This window comes from Macaca fascicularis, chromosome 6 (assembly GCF_037993035.2).
Source record: "Macaca fascicularis isolate 582-1 chromosome 6, T2T-MFA8v1.1".
NCBI lineage: Eukaryota > Metazoa > Chordata > Mammalia > Primates > Cercopithecidae > Macaca > Macaca fascicularis.
The window spans coordinates 81636270-81656488 of NC_088380.1; the positions used below are offsets into that span (position 1 = coordinate 81636270).

General features: G+C 36.3%; 1 protein-coding gene across 7 annotated transcripts in view; it reads right to left on the reverse strand.

Moving 5' to 3' along the window:
* Positions 1–6943: 6943 nt before the first annotated feature.
* TBCA (tubulin folding cofactor A) overlaps positions 6944–20219 on the reverse strand; it is a 90734-nt gene continuing 77458 nt past the window's right edge. For 5 of the 7 annotated variants that reach the window (XM_045393909.2, XM_073995144.1, XM_065546394.1 and 2 more), the window contains 2 exons: positions 8977–9063; positions 6944–7201 (listed from right to left, as the gene is read on the reverse strand). In XM_045393909.2, coding sequence (XP_045249844.1) covers positions 7121–7201; positions 8977–9063 — 168 coding nt within the window. In that variant the 3' untranslated portion in view covers positions 6944–7120. Of the gene's footprint in view, positions 7202–8976; positions 18531–20219 lie in introns of those variants that run through there. The other 2 variants (XR_012414557.1, XM_073995142.1) reach the window with 2 other exon arrangements.

Below are 20219 nucleotides of genomic sequence, written 5' to 3' on the forward strand. Positions count from 1 at the left end.
TAGCCTCACTGGTCTCCTTTCTTTGAACTCACCTAGACTTGTCTTGTCTGAGGCGTAACAGTAGATTTTCTTTTGCTTGTGATAAATACACTTCTCTCTGTTGAGGTTCTGAATCAGAGCCTAGCTTAAGTATCTCTTCAGAGAGGCTTTCCCTCAACATCTGATTGTTCTCTATCACACCAGCTTGTTTTCATTTTATGCACAGAATATGCCTCCGATATTTTCTGGCTTATTTATGATCAACCTCTATGAGTTGTATCCTCCTTAAAAGCAGAGATCTTTGTCTTGCTCACCACTGCGTCCTAGGACCAGAATAATGCCTAGCTAATAAAAGGTTTGAGAAATATTTGTTGCATAAATTCTTTAATCTATTTAAGCTTTATTTTATTGTGTGAGATGAGACAGAAATCTATTTTTATTTTTCTCAAGAACTGACTTTTCTATTTATTGGGATGGGAATTAACCATCCTTTTACCACAAACTTAAGATGCCACCTCTATCAGATACTTATGTATTGATATATATTTGGGTATGGTGTGGGTTTTCTACTTTATTCTGACAGTTCAATCTCATGCCAGTTTCACTGTTTTACATGCAGGAGTCTTAAATTTCAAATATCCAACTGCAATGTCTCCTACATTTATCCTCTTTCTCCCTCACCAATTCTCCATTTTTAAGATTTTCTTGGCCAGGCACAGTGGCTCACGCCTGTAATCCCAGCACTTCGGGAGGCTGAGGCGGGCGGATCACAAGGTCAGGAGTTCAAGACCAGCCTGGCCAAGATGGTGAAACCCCGTCTCTACTAAAAATACGAAAATTAGCTGGGCATGGTGGTGCACACCTGTAATCCTAGCTACTTGGGAGGCTGAGGCAGGAATATTGCTTGAACTGGGACCCAGGAGGCGGAGGTTGCAGTGAGCTGAGATCGCACCACTGCACTCCAGCCTGGGCTACAGAGGGAGACTCTGTCTCAATTCTTGAACAGTCTCACCACTTATTTTCCTCTTTACAGGTTTAATACTTCTTGTATTACAAATATATGTTAATTTGTGGAGAACTGCCATCTTCAAAATATTCTCATCAACGGTGTGTTACATTTTCCATTTCCCTATATCCTCATTGCATTATCTACTTAAAAATTGTTAGTCTATTAGATTCACCAGTGTTTTCTTCTAAATTTTAATTCTTTTCCATTTTATACGGAAATTTTTGACTCATTTGAGATGCATTTTGGTGTGAGAGGTGAAATAGAGATCCAGCTCCATTTTTTTCCCCCAGTGGCTAGCCAGTTATTGAATGATCTATCTTTTCCCCAACGATCTGAAATAGTGTTTATCATATACTAAATTTATATTCACATAAATTTGGGTTTGCTTCTGGACTCTATTCTCTTTGATCCTCTTCTTTTACCGTACATTTAATTATTGTAACTTAACTAGTTTTACTAATGAGCAGTTTTACTAGCTCTTATCACTATTCTTTTTCAGATCCGCCCCCAGCCGTTTTTGCCTGTTAAAAAATTTTTTTTAATTGGATTTTAGAACCATTTCCTCAAATTCTCCCCTCTGCCAAAGCCATTCTGTGCTTTATTTCATCGAATTTACAGATTAACATAGAGAGAATTCACATTTTCACAATATTAACTCTCCACATATAGTACAAGTCATTCTTCTTAAATGTATTTTTGACTCTCACTGGACACCCTTTTTTCAATTATATTTGGCTACTGCTGGCATACAGAAAAGCTTTTGGGTTCTATGTATTTGTTTTCTAGGACTGCTGTAACAAGGTACCACAAACTATTGTCTCACATTTCTGGAGGCTAGAAACCAAAATCGAGGTGTCTGCAAGGCCATGCTCTCAAAGGCTCTTGGGGGAGAAACTGTTCCCTGCCTTTCTCTTAGGTTCTGGTGTCACATTGGTGATCCTTGGCTTGTGAATGCATGAACTCTGTTGTCCAATGGCCTTCTCACTATGTCTTCACAGTGTCTTCTTATTCATACATCAGTCATACTGGGTTAAAGGCCCACCCTACTCTAGTAAGCTAACACCTTAACTATTTCTGCAAGGACCTGTTTCCAAATAGGGTTCCATCCTGAGGTATTGGGGGTTAGGACTTCAACATACATTTTTGGGTGACATAATTCAACCCATAACAGTTTTACATATCATGTAAGTACTCATTTCAATTTCCTCATTGCTTCTGATTATTTCACAGATGACTCTGGTGCTTTCCTGGTGCACAGCTTATCTGCATGTAATGAAAATGATGTCTCTTTTCCAATATTTATTTATCATTTCATCTTCTTATCTAAGCTCACTGGCTAGTACTTTATCACACCTAGACGAGAGGTATTCATTATCTTTAAAAAGTTTGCTTTATTATTTTTAAAGTCTGAGTATGATTACTACTGGAGTGGAATATTTTTAAAAACCATCCATTTGTATTTCTTCTTCTGTGAACTGTGTTTTTATCCTTTGTTTACTTTTTATACTGAAGGTTTTTAATTAATTTGAAAGAGCTCTTGTGCACTGAAAACCTTAACTTCTTGTGACATATTACAAATATTTTCCTCCAAGATTTTGAAAGCACCTTGTCAACTATCCAGCAGCCAGGAGAAAGCACAAAATATAAGAAAGGTACAGATCTACTGTAACATAGATTAATTATAACCTTTCTGTGCAACAGTCCAATACATGAGCAAATCCCTCTCATATTGTAAGAGTAGTAAGATGAATAGTGGAGAGCAATGTAGATTTTTATGAAGCACTCTTGAAAATTTCAAGTACAATAATACTTATAACTTGTCTTATAGTATAGCATTTCCAAACCATTCAATTTCTTTCCAGCTAAAGCACTCAAAGGTGCTTCAGGGACTAAATGATCTGATTAACCCTTTAATACCAAATGCCTCACAGCTCTGGCTCCCACGTACTCATCAAGTTTACACTGACATTTAAAGGCCTTAATGCCATCAAAGAAAGGATTAATCTATCTTTGGTTTGTCTAAATGACCAAATAATAAGATTTAAGTGATAACTAGCTGTAGGATATGTCCTTATTAAATTTGATAGGATTTTTAAAAACCCAAGTAATGTAATGAAGTTTGCAAAGTGATTTGGATTAAACAGGTTTGACTGCTCAATCTGGAAGTGATCCAGTGCACAGGTACAGGTATAAAGGCAATTTTAAAATATCAGGCTTTGAATGTTGCTGACTAGAAAGTTGAGAAATGTTAAACAAACATTACAATATATTGTTTTAGCTAGTTTTCATTACTCATAAAATAAACGTGTGCTTATTTTAGCAGTGTGCCTTCTCTCCCCTCCTCACAAGTTTCATTCCCCCCCAAAGATTCACATAACTTAACATGGCACAAAACATGAGAAAAGAAAGACAACCTAGTTCTTGGGATGTTGATGTTCATTCAGAAATATAAATGTCCCAAAAGCCTAGACAGAAAGTCCCTGTCCAGGACCACTGAGGGGGTATTTTGATTTACTAGGACTAATCTACCCATTAGCCAAGAATGTACAAGTGAAGATGCTAGGACTTGGGAATGTTCTTACTGGCATTAAAACCAGCCTGGACTTGGTCACCCTACTGATTCCATACCTTGTATCTTTATTTCTTTGTCCTATGCATATTCTTACTTAAAAATGATGTGACCTTTGCTGTACAGAAAAATACAGATGTTAGGTTCACTACTTGGATCTGTCACTTGTATGCCTTTGTTTTGCCTGTGTTCTCTATGGAAGCCTTTATATTTGTCTGTACAAGGACTCGGGGCATATTACAAATTGTAAGTAATTACACTTTACCATGACACTATATACCTGCAATTTGTATGACTTTGCACATATTCACTAAGACAACTGATCTAAGAAGTTTATATGTCTCTGTGTGTGTGTAAAATTTTCACAAATAGAATAATTTTATATGATTGTATTTGGGTGTGTTTTTCACCACCCAATAGCAGGTAGGAGTTGTACATAGTAAGAACACATATTGTATACACACACACATTCATATATATGTCCTGGGTCACAATGGAAAATGTGTTTTGTATTGTGGTTTGCAGTCAAAACAGTGGGAAAGGCACTGTATTAAATGTGTTTGCAATGTGATGGAATCCTTCTTGGCATTCTTTCTCTCATTTCCAGAGGTCAAACATGTTCTTGCTTTTCATTCAATCTACAAATGTTTACTGGACAACTACTGTATGTTGGTTGAGGGCTCAGGTGTCGGGGCAGGAAGAAAAAGAGGCAAAATTAGTTGGCAATTTCTACCTATTATTACACAGATATAAGGGTTTAAATAAAAACTTAAAAACAAGATGCTGAATTGATACCAGTTGCTCGTATTTTAATATACTTATTGATGGCCATGAAAACCTAAGTGGAATGTATGAAAAATTCCCAGAAATAAAGTCTTCACAGGATGTTAAGCCTGTTGGGCTTCTCATTAATACTTCGAGAGTGATCCAGTATAAAATCTGTAGTGGAGACAGGAATTCTCTAAAGATATATTTGTTTTTCTTCTTTTTTTTTTTTTGAGACAAAGTCTTGCTCTGTCACCCAGGTGGCAGTGCAGTGATGCGATCTCGGCTCACTGCAGCCTCTGCTCCCAGATTCCAGCGATTCTCCTATCTCAGCCTCCCGGGTGGCTGGGATTACAGGCACGTGCCTCCACGCCTGGCTAATGTTTGTGTATTTAGTAGACACGGGATTTCACCACGTTGGCCAGCAGGTCATAACTCCTGACCTCAGGTGATCTGCCCACCTTGGCCTCCCAAAGTGCTAGGATTACAGGTGTGAGCCACCACATTTGGCCAATAAAGATATGGTTTTTTTTCATTTACCTTATTATTGATTTCTTCTTTTCTAGGCTTTTTGGCAACAAAGTAATTTTTTTAGTAACCATGATTTGGGTCCTTGCTGCAAAACTTATACATATGAATCTATATATACTTTAGTATTTGTTCTCATTAAGCTTTAGTTGGTCAAGAAACCATTTACTATATCTATCTATCTATCTATAGAGAGAGAGATGCTTATACATTAAAAAAAAATACCAAAATAGTTTCTGTAAATGAACTACTACTTGGAAAACTAAATATTAGTGCTCCCTCCCATCCCTCATCCCTTCCCAAGCCCATCTATTGCCTGGTGCTTGATAGCAACCACAAAATAATCTAATTTTCTTGGTGTTCAAACCTCTAATACTAACCTTAATATCACATTTTACACTATAATTACAGTTACTTTTTATTTTCTCAACTTTTCCTTTTCCCACCTCAAATACTTTTAAAATGGCATGTAATATGTTTTGGGATGACATTCCAATTTAGAAATGCTTCTGATACATGTTACTCTCTGAAGAAGTAATTTTTGGCATGTGTAAATAAATTTATTTATTTATTTATTTTTTGAGACAGAGTCTTGCTCTGTCGCCCAGGCTGGAGTGCAATGGCACGATCTTGGCTCATTGCAACCTCCGCCTCCTGGGTTCAAGCAATTCTCCTGCCTCAGTCCCCCAAGTAGCTGGGATTACAGGTGCCTGCCATCATGCCCAGCAAATTTTTGTACTTTTTAGTAGAGATGGGGTTTCACCATGTTGGTCAGACTGGTCTTGAACTCCTGACCTCAGGTGATCCACTTGCCTTGGCCTCCCAAAGTGCTGGGATTACAGGCATGAGCCACCGCACCTGGCAAAAGTTTATAAGTGATATAATCTGTGCTTTATAACAACAGAACCTTTAGGAATAATTTAGGAAAAACAATTATTTTTCTCTTTTCTGATCTTTGGATGTATTCAATAAATATGTTATGATTTCTAGCAATTATCTGCAACTTCCAAAATCATACCAACCATACTAACACTGTAAGTATTTAATGCAGCAAAAATTCAAGTGTTGTTTTTTTCCAATTTTGACTTTTCAAATTTAAATGCTATACATAGATATTTGGTTCCTTATATCAATGCCCATTAGGCTGGTGATATAAGGCTCACACACATTTTCTGGAAATATAAAAAATCTAAATGAGTTGTCTTGTATTTTTGGAAAATAAACTCACATGATTGGCTAATAGGGTCACAACTGTACCAGAAAAATGTTTTCTGACAAAATGATACTTTTCCCCCCCGAGTTAATCTAGATAATCAAGACTGGGCTACAGCCAAATTGTGGTGGAGCTGGCCCAAATATTCATAACTCTGTGTTCAGTGATGTCATATTAGTAGTATGAAATTGGTCACAGTCGGAGTATTTATACCACAGAAATCAGCAAAAGCTACCAATCAGAGGCTCCCCTCCTATTCTGAAGAGCCTTTAAATATTTGCTAGCACCACTTCACTGGCAATAGCCATTATTGTTTAAAAATACCATTCAACTCTTCATTGTTCATAAGAATCTTATTTGAAGATCTAAATGGTTGGGTGTTTTCTGTGTGAATCTGTCCTGGAAAAAGATTTAAATGTTTCTCATTCATTGATAGTAATGGAAATGTTAGACTTTCACTGTGAAGGCCTTATGTGAGACCTTCCCCAAAAAGGGTTCTTCCTTTTGTATCAGTTGTATTCGATTCCAAATAAACTGCTTATAATTCAATCTTTTAGACATAGGGTCCTGCTATGTTCCCTAGGCTGGAGTACAGTGGCGTAATCATACCTCACTGCACCCTCGTACTACTGGGCTCAAGCAATCCTCCCACTTTAGCCTCCCCAGTAGTTGGGAATACAGGTATGTACCACTATAACTAAAATTTGGATTGTTATTTGAAAAACTGGTATCCTATTTTTTAAAACTCAATCTATGCTTACGAAGCAAAATACATAGAGTTTAAATAGAACCTAACAGATTATAGTTCTCTGTCATAAAGTCTATGTGGTTTAATGATAAAAGGTTAATTTAAAAATTTTGTAAAGTACAAAATAAACAATTTTATTAGATGTATTCATTTATTTGACATATTAAATTAGACAAAGAAATACATACGTAACCAGATAAAGGCAATCACATTCTCACACTACTTGAACACACAGCAGTGGTCAAAAATAATGGATTGTAAAATGGACCCCAGGATTCAATGCAAAAACCACCCCATAAAAGAAAAGTTTCAGGCTTCTAACTTCACTGAATCCAGTACTAAACGTGCTTCTTTATATTCCTCAGTTTCTTCCAAGTCTTTTTCACATTCCTAAAATGAAATACAATAAAAATTAAGTTTATCCTTTTCAAGTTTCAGTACTTTGTTATTTACTCAAATATTACAAACCATTAATGTAAATAACTAAAAAATTAAAAGTAAAAAATCCCAAGCCTCATCTAAATATACTGTAATTCCACAGGTTTCCCACATTCTGCTCCTTCTTTACAAGGAAAGGAAGAAAAAACTGGTGCTTTTGCTTCGCTGTATATATTCTCATATAATAAGTGAATAACACAGCCTTCTAAAGCTACCAGCATTAAGTAAATTAAATAAAAACCTCAGAAAAGTTTATTCTCATTTTGTTGACCCATCATCATCATACGAAAGAGAAAAGTAAAAAGCAAGATTTACTAACATATTCCATACATGACAGCATTCAGGCCAAAATAATCCACCAACTATTCCCAATGACAAAGAAGGCTTTCTATGTCACAACAGAGTTAAATATAATCTCTGAATTCAACAAATGAATTGCTTGCTTGCTAATGGGTATTACATACCCTACACTAAAGCAAACAAAATACATCTTTCATTTTCTGATATTTAAAGATTGAGTTTTTCCATAATACTGATATATAGGCAACTTTTACTAATATATTGTAATGATAACAGAAAAATGAAATAATATCATCTAAATTACTCTACACAGGAAATTTTGTTTGATTTTTACATGAATCTATGGTTAGCAATTTATGTCAGGTCAATAAAAGATGGAGATATACAAACAGAGTAGAGGAAATAAAGTATGTGTGTATTTAATATGCAAACTGAAAGCAAAAGGACTGAGAATTTGCTTAGCTCAAACTATAGGTAAGAATTTCTTAAACCTCCATGTTACACCTTAAACACATGTTTGTTCTCTGTTAGTAAATATAAGCTCTTCGGGGGCAGAGATATTGTTGAATACATCCTCACACACAAATATATCATCCAAAGACATTATTATTATTATTTTCGTATTTATTTTAGTAGAGACGGGGTTTCACCATGTTGGTCAGGCTGGTCTTCAACTCCTGACCTCATGATCCGCCCGCCTCAGCCTCCCAAAGGGCTGGGATTACAGGCGTGAGCCACCGCGCCCGGCAGCCGACATTATTTTTTTCAAGCAATTTCTATTACTTTCTCAGCTACTAGATTCATGAGAGAAAAAAGCATTTAAACTGTTAAGAAATACAAATGATGCTTCCCATCTCAGTTAGTATTTTAACAGTTATTATTTCCTGCTTTATTTACCTTCTGTATCACAAGGCATTTATACCAGCAAGTATAAGTGTTATTCAGCTCCAAGTTATTATGAGGGGACTACCTAGATTACCAGTTTTTTCCCCCTCTCTCAAACTGATTTAGGTTTGAATGTGAAAGAATTCCAGATCCTTTTATTAAGAGCCCAAATTCTTTTGAAGTATTAGATCTTTTAAAATTTTAATCAATCAACTCATCCTCAATGTCTCAAAAGATCTTTATGTATGAAAACCAAATAATCAAGACCTTGCTGGACAATACTGGTACCATCATAACTTAAATAAATTTAGCTAAATTTTAATGAATTGAACAAACATGCTAGAAAACAGTACTTTTACTGGAGGCATAATTCAAAACACAATTTAAACTCCATTAATTATTTTAAAATATAGTGGTATAAAGGGCAAGTGAATAAGAAATACTGCCGACTAGTTCTCAGTGTTAAATATTTAAACTTTTGGCTTTCCATGTATTGGATTGAAAAAAATTTTTTTTAACATATGACACAGGTCTTTACTTACTAATATCTGTTGAAGATCCAAATATGCGGCTTCCAACCTGCGCTGGCAATCTGGGATCATCATCCGGGATTCTTGCAGGATCTCTACCTAGAATGAGAATCTCTGTGAGATGTTCAGAGATGGCAAAACTTGTATGTGTTTAGCTCATATCTTGGTAAATATATCCTTATTAACAGGAATCAGAAAAAAGTTATGGTTATGTTAAATAGTTCAATATTTTAACTTAAACTGTGTTTATTAGAAGTTAGAAAGAAAGGCTGGGCACAGTGGCTCATGTGTGTAATCCCAGCACTTTGGGAGGCTGAGGCAGGTGGATCACCTGAGGTCAGGAGTTCGAGACCAGCCTGACCAACACGGAGAAACCCTGTCTCTACTAAAAATACAAAATTAGCTGGGTATGGTGGCGCATGCCTGTAATCCCAGCTACTTGCAGAGGTTGCGATGAGCTGAGATTGCACCATTGCACTCCGGCCTGGGCAACTCCATCTCAATAGAAAAAAAAAAAAAAAAAAAAAAAGGTTAGAAAAGCAAGACTATCACACTGTAAAATCTACAAAGTACAAGTTTTAGAACTAAATCTTTTTGGTAATCACCTTCTCATGCTAAATAAAAGTTAACTGCAAAAGCTTTTCATAGAGCATTTATTTTAAAAGGCTACTTAAAATAAACTATTTCCCCTGCTGTCACAAAGCACCTTTATCCAAAATGGGATCAGCTGGTTATATAAATATCTCCTGCATCTTTTGAGTAATAAAGAAAAACAGTGTTCAGATAATATCACATGGAGATAATTACTGCATGAAAAAAGTTATTGAGTTATTGATCACATCGTGTGCACACTGCAGGAGGTTCACACTGAAAGACAGAGGTAAAGAAAAATGAAAAGCAAAGACCAGCAGGTTCATATTTTTGATGCTTATCATGCATAAAAAGTTATTACTTATCCTCGTGCTTCATTTTAGGAGAGAGATTATTCTCCCCATGCAATGTGAGCCAAATTACCAACGTGGCACCCCTCTGAATCTAAACTTCTTGCCTATTCCTCCTGATGACAGACACTACAGAATTAAACACAGAAATATGTATTCCAGAGGATATTTCTGGACATAAAATCCATCATTCAAAACTGGACTATAACACATCAAATCATAAAAGAAAAAAAATCAAATCAATGACAGGGAAACCCAATTGATAAGAGTAAATAAGTTAATGCCACATGTTGGACTTCAAATAGGGCTTTTTCTTAGAGTAGCAGTAAGCTTTATTTCCTTAAACTATTCTCAGAAAGAAACATAGAGCTCATCTAAACATTTATTTCCAGAAAATAATGTTTGGTCAAATACCTTTAAAGAAATGGGTAGAAAATCTGAGTTTTTTACTAAGGAGATTATCAAGCTCATATAAAATAAAAAGTAATGATATAATTTAATGGCAATAATATTGTATTTTAATAGAAACTTTAGGTCCCAGTACTGTCTTCCTTTCCCAAATAGCTTTGTCAGAGCTCATATTGAAAACAAAAATCTGAAGAAGTTCTTTATTCACATCTATTTTCTCAGGTGGAAATCTATTGTTGAACTTAAGCCTCTTTTACTAATAAGGCACAGGTTGAAAATTTCAAACATAACATCATCATTTTATTTCAGAGCTAATCATACTATGACTACACATTTAACCACTGCCATTAAATTATTTTTGTGTATCTGGTTAGTTTGAATACATGTGAAAAACCAGTGACAGGAACATTTCATACTGGATTTTTCCTATTTCCTTTCCTATGGAATTCCCTTCAGAATGGTTACAGGAATTAAACAAGATGAAATGAATAGGTCAAATCCATGACAAGTCACTATATGTGTTTGTAAAAAAATATTTTCTAAGCTTTAGCCACCAAAAAAACCTTTAAGCAATGCCATCCAAAAATAACTTCTATTCATTAAAATTCTATCTATTATCACAGACCAAGAATCCTCAATCTATCAAAACAGGACTCCGACTTACACAGGGCCAAAGCTCAGGCTCTCCCATACACTACCCCAATTCATTCAATAAGTTTACTATACGTCTTCAGGATGCCAGGTACTGGGGATACAAAGATGAAAAAAAAAAGGTCTCGGCCGGGCGCGGTGGCTCAAGCCTGTAATCCCAGCACTTTGGGAGGCCGAGACGGGTGGATCACGAGGTCAGGAGATCGAGACCATCCTGGCTAACACAGTGAAACCCCGTCTCTACTAAAAAATACAAAAAACTAGCCGGGCGAGCTGGCGGGCGCCTGTGGTCCCAGCTACTCGGGAGGCTAAGCCAGGAGAATGGCGTGAACCCGGGAGGCGGCGCTTGCAGTGAGCTGAGATCCGGCCACTGCACTCCAGCCCGGGTGACAGAGCGAGACTCTGTCTCAAAAAAAAAAAAAAAAAGAAAAGGTCTCTATCCTCCAATCCATAAGTCTAGGTGTATTAACATGAAAATAAACATTTGAGATTGCTTCAAGAAGCTCATGCCACAGACAGCCAAAGGAACACAGTGATGACTATGATTTGGAATCCACAAACCACATCTTCATCAAAGCCATAAATCATATATTTTACATTTGGACACTGAATTGCAACTGTCTGGAATAATTTTAAAACACAGTATATGAGGTGTGATTATTATGTAAAGATACCCCCCAAAACACCTAAACTTAATTAAATGAATATTATCTTTCAAAGGGTTTCCCTTGGGAGGTAGTATTCAAATTAACTGTCCTCTGTTTACAATATCTGAATCAACTGTCAGTTTATTCTAATGTTGACTATGATAAGTCTGAGCTTAATTCAGGATCTTGGCACAGACTGGGAGATGCAAAGAACCTTACAGGAACAAACACAACAGGATGTGGTACTGACTGATGTCTAATTGTTTTTAAAACAAGTTACGGTTTTATAGGGGGTACTTATTTGGTAAAATGGAAGTTGGGAGTTAGTTTAGCAAGGTTCAAGTATTATGAATAAATGGCTGAACCTAAAATCTAATCAATTTCCTTTAGAGACAAACATATGTAAATTGGAAAGGAAATACCCCAATGGGCAGATCTTCATTTCTGTCAGAAAGAAGAGCTCTGTGAAATAATCTGGCCAATGTCAATCCAGCTCTTAGGTTATTGCTTGATTGTGATGAGGTTTCCAGCTTCTTTAAGGATCCAGATCATCCATCAGAAGCTGGCTATACCTATAGCTATAATAATCAATAGATACTCTAATATTGGCTATTGGCTACCTCTGAAACCAATGGTATTAGTTTGCCAGGCTGGTGTCTAGAGCAATCCAGAGATTACTGGAATAATGGTTAAGTGTTTTCTTTAGATGGTGGTAAAATGGTAATGTACTCACTTCTCAGGAAATCTATTTGACTTGTATTTTATGGTTATTGCCAAATGAGTAAGATTGTAAGAAGAATCTTAAGTCAAAAAAAAAAAAAAAGATCTTTGGGCCCTTAAGCTCTAATGTATCAATAATTACTTTAAGTGTAAATATACTAGTTAAAAGGCAGAGATTCATGGATTGGATCCAATAACATGCTGTCTACAAGAAACTCACTTCAAACATAATAAAATAAAAAATAAAAGGATGGGAAAAAATAAATTTAAAAAAGCAGGGCTAGGCATGGTGGCTCATTCCTATATGATCCCAGCACTTAAGGAGGCCAAGGCAGGAAGATCGCTTGAGGTCAGCAGTTTGCAACCAGCCTGGGCAACACAGTGAAACTCTGTGTACAAAAAATAAAAATTAGGTGAGTGTGGTGGCACATGCCTATAGTTCTAGCTACTCAAGAGCCTGAGACAGGAGGATTACTTGAGCCCAGGAGCTGGGAGGTTACAATGAGCTATGATCGTGACAATGTACTCCAGCCTAGGCAAAAGAGTGAGACCTTGCCTCTAAAAAGCCGAAAAATCAGGAGTGGTTAAACTTCATACCAGATGAAGTAAACTTCAAAGCAAAATAATTATCACAGACAAAGAGGGATGTTACATTATCATAAAATTATCAATCTACCAAGAAAATATAGTGATCTTAGATGTGCATGCATTAAACAACAGAGTTTTAAAATATGTAAAACCAAAACTGATAGCGCTGAAAGGAAAAACAGACAAATCCATATACATAAGCTGGGGATTTCAATACCCCACTCTCAGCAACTGATAGAAATATTAGATGAAAATCAGTAAAGGTATAAAAGAACTGAACAACACCAACACACAAGGTGTAACTGACTTTTATAGAACACTCTACCTCAGAAAGAAAGGAGAATACAGTGTTGTAATAAGGAGAATACAAGTACTTTTCAAGTACCCATGAAATATTTACTGAAGTAAGCCATATTCTGGATCAAAAAACCCGAACAATAGCAAAAACCCCAACAAATTTGAAAGAACTGAAATCCTACATAATACATTATCTGACTGTAATGGAGTAAAATTAGAAATCATAACAGAAAGGAAAATCCCTACTTAGAAATTAAACAACATACATGTAAGGAACCCATGGGCCAAAAAAAAAAGTCTCAAATAAAGACATATATAAATGGAAATGAAAATATAACATGTCAAATTTTATGGGATGCAGCTAAAGCAGTGTCTGTTGGGAAATTTACAGCACTAAATGCCCACATTAATAAAAAGGAAAGGTCTGAAATTAATAATCTTGTTTTAATTTAATTTAAATAAGTTCTTGCTTCAAGAACCTAGAAAAAGAGCAAAATAAACCTAAAACAAGCAGAAGGAAGGAAATAATATATAAGAGAAGAAATCAACGAAATTAAAAACAGAAAAGCAATAGACAAAACTGTATGAAACAAAAAGCCGGTTTTGGCTGGGTGCCATGGCTCACGCCTGTAATCCTAACACTTTGGGAGGTCGGGGCAGGCAGATTGCTTGAGCCCAGGAATTCGAGACCAGCCTGGGCAACATGGCAAGACCCCATCTCTACAAAAAATTAGCCAGGCGTGGTGACACACATCTGTAGTCCCAGCTACTTGGTAGGCCAAAGTGGGAGAAGTGCTTGAGCTTGGGAGGTTAAGGCTGCAGTGAGCCAGGATTGTACCACTGCACTCCAGTCTGGGCGACAGAGTGAAACCCTGTCTCAAAAAAATAGTAATAAAATTAAAAAACCAAAAAGCTGGTTTCTTGAAAAGAAAAAAAAAACACGCTGATAAACCTTTAGGAAGACAGACAAAGATAAAGTGAAAGGGCAGAAATCACCAAAAGTAGTCCAAAATAGAGGATATCATTACAGATCCTGCAACTATTAAAACGAGAAGAAATACTATAAATGATGTTATAATATTGTTCATAATGTTCATAAACAACTTTGGAGAAACTGACCAATTCCTCAAAAACTACCAACTACCCAAACTTAATTACTTAAACAGTCCTATTAATCACTACAGAAACTGAAGTTATAATTTATTTTTGGTGTTAATTTAAAAAATACCTTTTCTCCAATGTTCTGCTGAATGAAGTTGTAATTTAAAAGTTCCTACAAAAGAGCTCTCCAGGCCCAGACAATTTCAACAGACAATTCTACCAAATATTTAAATAACAATTAACACCAATTTTACACAAATCCTTCAAGAAAACAGAAAAGGAACAAATGATTTTTTAAATCAATATTCCCAAACGATTTTATGAAATCAGTATTAACCTTACAGCAACACCGCATAAAGACAGCACAAAAAAAGAAAACTGCCTCAACAAATTAGCAAATTGAATTCAGCAATGTATACAAATAATTATTTATACACCAGTATCAAGTGGGATTCATTGTATGTATGCAAGGACGGTTAAATATTTGAAAATCAATCCATGTAATTCACATCATCAGGTCTGAGAAAGAAAATGAATATAATCCTAGAATAAGTTCAGCAAGGTGAGTTTGCAGGTTACAAGATCAACACACACACACAAAAAACAATCAACTGCATTTTCATATCTAACAACAGATATGGTATGTGGAAACCAAAACTAAAAACAGTACCATTTGCAAGAGAGTCAAAAAAAAAAAACAAACAAAAAACTTCACTATACATTTATAATGTGCAGGATCTGTATGCTGAAAATTATAAAATGCTGATGAAAGAAATCAGACCTAAATAAATTAGAAAGACTTACCATATCCATTAACTGGGACATCAATTTGCCCCAAACTGATTTTTAGGTTTAATGCAATTCCTATCAAAAGGTGTTTTATAGATACAGACAGGCTTATTTAAAAATTTACATGGAAAGCCAAAACAAACTAGAAAAGCTAAAATAATTTTGAAAAAATAAAATAAAATAGACACTCTTCCCAATGTTAAGATTTACTACATCGGTATGGAATCAAAACAGTGCAGTGTTGTTAAAGGGGTAAAGATTAATGAACCAGAAGAGAGAACACAAAAGTAAACCCATACAAGTATGTCCAACTATTTTTGACAAAGATACAAAAACAATTCAATGAAGGGAGGACAGCCTTTTCAACAAATGCTGCTAGAGCAACTGGACATTGGCAAAAAGATGAATCTCAAACCAAACGTCACACCTTATATAAAAATTACCTCAAAATGGATTGAAGACTTAAATATAAAACACAAAATCATACAACTTTCAGGGGGAAAAAAAAAAAAAAAGAAAATCTTTGGAATCTAAGACAAGCCAAGAGACCTTAGCCCTGAAACCAAAAGTATGATTCATAAAAGGAAGTACTGATAAATTGGATGTTCTCAAATTTAAAAACTTGGCTGGGTGCAATGGCTCATGCCTATAATCCCGGCACTTTGGAAGGCCAAGGCGGGCAGATCACTTGAGGTCAGGAGTTCGAGACCAGCTTGACCAACACGGTGAAACATTTTCTCTACTAAAAACACAAAAATTAGCTGGGCATGGCGGCAGGCGCATATAATCCCAGCTACTACAGAGGCTGGGGCAGGAGAATTGCTTGAACCTGGGAGGCAGATGTTGCAGTGAGCTGAGATCACACCACTGCATTCCAGCAAAGAGTATGGCTCCGTCTCAAAAAAAAAAAAAAACTAGCCAGGCATGGTAGCGCATGCCTGCAGTCCCAGCTACTTGGGAGGCTGAAGCAGAAGGAACATTTCAACCCAGGAGGCAGAGGTTACAGTGAGTCGAGATCTCCTCACTGCACTCCAGCCTGGGCGACCGAGCAAGATTCTGTCTCAAAACAAAAACAAAAAAAAATCCCTGTTTCTCTGTCAAAGACACTGTTAAGAGGAGAAAAAGACAAACTACAGACAGAAATATCTGCAAACCACGTATCTGACAAAGGGCATGTGTCTAGAATATACAATGAACTCTCAAAACTCAAATGTAAAAAAACAAACAAAGCATCCAATTAGTGGGCAAAAGGCCTGATCACTCATTTTCACTGAAAAGGATATACAGACAGCAAATAAGCACATGAAAAAATGTTCAACATTATTAGCCATTATGGAAATGCAAATTAAAAGCACAATGAGTTATCACTGTACAGCTATCATACAGCTGATGGCTAAATGCTAAAATTAAAAAATAGAGATCACACTGAATGCTGGTAAGGATGTAGAGAAATTGACTCATTGCTGGTGGGAACATAAAATAGTACAGCCACTCCGGAAAAGAGTTTGGTAGTTTCTTTTAAAACAAAAACCACAGGAATACAACCTAGTAATTGCACTGTTAGGCATTTATCCTACAGAAATGAAAACTTATATTCAAGAGTACAGAACCTAGAAATAAACCCAAATACTTACAGCCAACTATCTTTGACAAAGCAAACAAAAACATAAAGTGGGGAAAGGACACCCTTTTCAACAAATGGTGGTGGGACACTTGGCAAGCCACATGTAGGAAAATGAAACTGGATCCTTATTTCTCACCTTATACAAAAATCAACTTAAGATGGATTAAGGACTTAAATCTAAGACCTGAAACCATAAAAATTCTAGAAGATAACATTGGAAAAACCCTTCTAGACATTGGCTTAGGCAATGATTTCATAACTAAGAACCCACAAGGAAATGTAATAAAAACAAAGATAAATAGCTGGGACTTAATTAAAGAGCTTTTGCATGGCAAAAGGAACAGTCAGCAGAGTAAACAGACAAGCCACAGAGTGGCAGAAAATCTTCACTATCTATACATCTGACAAAGGACTAATATCAAGAATCTGTAACAAATTCAAACAAATCAGCAAGAAAAAAACAAACAATCCCATCAAAAAGTGGGTTAAGGACATGAATAGACAATTCTCAAAAGACATACAAATGGCCAACAAAATACGAAAAAATGCCCAACACTAATGATCAGGGAAATGCAAATCAAAACCACAATGCGATACCACCTTACCCCTGCAAGAATGATCATAATCAAAAAATAAAAAAATAATAGATGTTGGTGGAGATTCCTTAAAGAACTAAAAGTAGGACTACCATTTGATCCAGCAATTCCTACTGGGTATCTACCCAGAGGAAAAGAAGTCATCATATGAAAAAGATACTTGCACACGCATGTTTACAGCAGCACAATCCACAACTGCAAAAATGTGGAACCAACCCAAATGTCCATCACTCAACAAGTGGATAAACTGTGGCATGCATATATATATATGATGGAATACTACTCAGCCATAAAAAGGAATGAGTTAATGGCATTTGCAGCAACTTGGATGGGACTGGAGACTATTACTCTAAGTGAGGTAACTCAGGAATGGAAAAGCAAACATCACATGTTCTTACTTATAAGTGGGAGCAAAGCTATGAGGATGCAAAGGCATAAGAATGACACAATAGACCTTGGGGACTCAGACGGAAAGGGTACAAATGGGGTGAGGGATAAGACTATAAATCAGGTTCAGTGTATACTGCTTGGGTGATGGGTGCACAAAATCTCAAAAATCACCATTAAAGAACTTACTCATGTAACCAAAAACCACCTGTTCCCCCAAAACCACATAAAATAAAAGTTATGTTCACATCAAAACTGTACATGAATGTTCACAGCAGCTTTTCCCACAACAGCAAAAACCTGGAAACAATCCAAATGGTCATCAAAGGTTAAATGTTAGTACATCCAAACCATGGAATACTACTTAGTAGCAATAAAGAACAAACTATTGATACGCTCAATAACTTCAATGGACCTAAAGGGAATTATATAAAATAGAAAAAGCCAATTTTAAAAGGTTACATACTGTAGATTCCATTCTATGTTATGTGACATTCTGGAGGCAGTGTAACTATTTAGGGTTTAGGGAGCAGAGAGGATGGGGTGGCTAAAAAGAGGTGGCAAGAGGGAGCTTTGCGATGGAACAGTTCTCCATCTTGACTGGTTGCTGCACATGCTACTGCAGAGAACTATACATGCAAACACACTAATGAGTGCAGGTATAACTAGTGAAATATGAGTAAGCTCTGTGGTGTACCAATGTCAACTCCAGGGTTTGAATACTGTATTATATTTACACAAGATACTAACATTGGGGGAGGTAGGATGAAGGATGTACAAGACCTCTTTGAATTTCTTTTGGAATTTCCTGTGAAATCTACAACAAAAAATAAAAAAGCAAGTGTATTACCTTCTATAAGCCTGCATATATGTACCAAGAGACAAACACATTTTCTTGCATGATTGTAAGTTATTTTCCATATTTTTATTACTGATTAAAAGAAAATCTGGGTTTTTCTTTGAGGATCAGCCTTGTGAGACACTCCTGGTCAAAGGGGTATCTTCTTTGTTGACTGAAGCCTCCTAAAGTTTTCCATATATTTAATGAAAAAAATTTCCCCTTTATATTTTTAGGAAAAACATAGAAACATGTCATCGTAAATGTTCACTCTTGTTTCAAAGAGTAAAAAAAAGTGTGTACATCGTTTTCAAAAAGATGAATTTTATATTACTGCAATTATATGCAATAATTGCAAAGCTTTTGTGAGAACTCTTTTGTGAGAAAACTGAGAACTCTTTGTCCAAAAATTATACCAGTTTGTCTTATTACTTCTGGAAACTAAGAGATGAGTTGTGCCTCAGGAGAAATGACAGAGATATGTCTGACTGTCATTACTGCCAATCATTATGCCCCAGGATAGGTTGAAAAACAAACCAGAAAGCTTTACCAAGTGAGGGCAAAACCCTCTGTACCCAACCTTAACTGGTGGAGAAGAAGAGAGCTATCAGAAGCGGAAGGCTAAAATCAATTTGGGCAATATTTGAATGACATGTTATATTGTTTAGTCAGAAAATAAAAAAAAAACAGAATAAATATTTAATTGACTGATATTCTGGCCTCCTGAAAACTTTTACCTAGTTACTTACTTTTACTTTTCTATTTTATTTTATATATTTTTTGAGAGAAGGCCTCACTCTGTCACCCAGGCTGGAGTACAGTGGCATGATCATGGCTCACTGCAGCCTTGACCTCCTGGGCTCAGGTGATCCTCTCACCTCAGCCTCCTAGGTGGCTGGGACTATGGATGCACACTACCACACCCAGCTAATTTTTTGTATTCTAATACATTTTTAAAAAAAATTTTTTTGTAGAGACAGTTTCACCTTTGATATGGTTTCACTGTGTCCCCACACAAATCTCATCTTGAATTGTAATCCCCACATGTTAGGGAGGGACCTAGTGGGAGATGATTGGATTATAGGTGCGGTTTCCTACATACTCTGATAGTGAGTGAGTTCTCATGAGATCAGAGGGTTTAAAAGTGGGGCACTTCCCACTTGTTCTCTCTCTCTCTCTCTCTCTCTCTCTCTCTCTCTCGCCCCTGCCACCTTGTGAAGAAGGTGCTCGCTTCCCCTTCACATTCTGCCATGATTATAAGTTTCCTGAGGTCTCCCCAGCCATGTGGAACTGAGAGTCAAGTAAACCTTTTTTCTTTATAAATTACCCAGTCTCAGGTAGTTCTATATAGCAGTGTAAAAACGAACTAATGCAAACAAGCTAGTTTGAGACTAGCTTGTTCCCCAGGCTAGTCTCAAACTCCTAGGCTCAAGTGATCTACCCAGCTTGGTCTCCCAAAGGGCCGGGATTACAGATGTGAGCCACTGTACCTGGCCTAATTACTTATTTTAAAAGAACCAAAATTATACCTAGTCCAACAGAGGGACTGTCCCCTGATTTCTGGCAACCATCTTCAGGTAAGAGTTTGGTATAGAATAAGAGATAGCACCTTAAGTGTGTGCTTAAAATACAGCCAATTTAGAAGAGGTAGGAAAGCCAGAGAAAAAA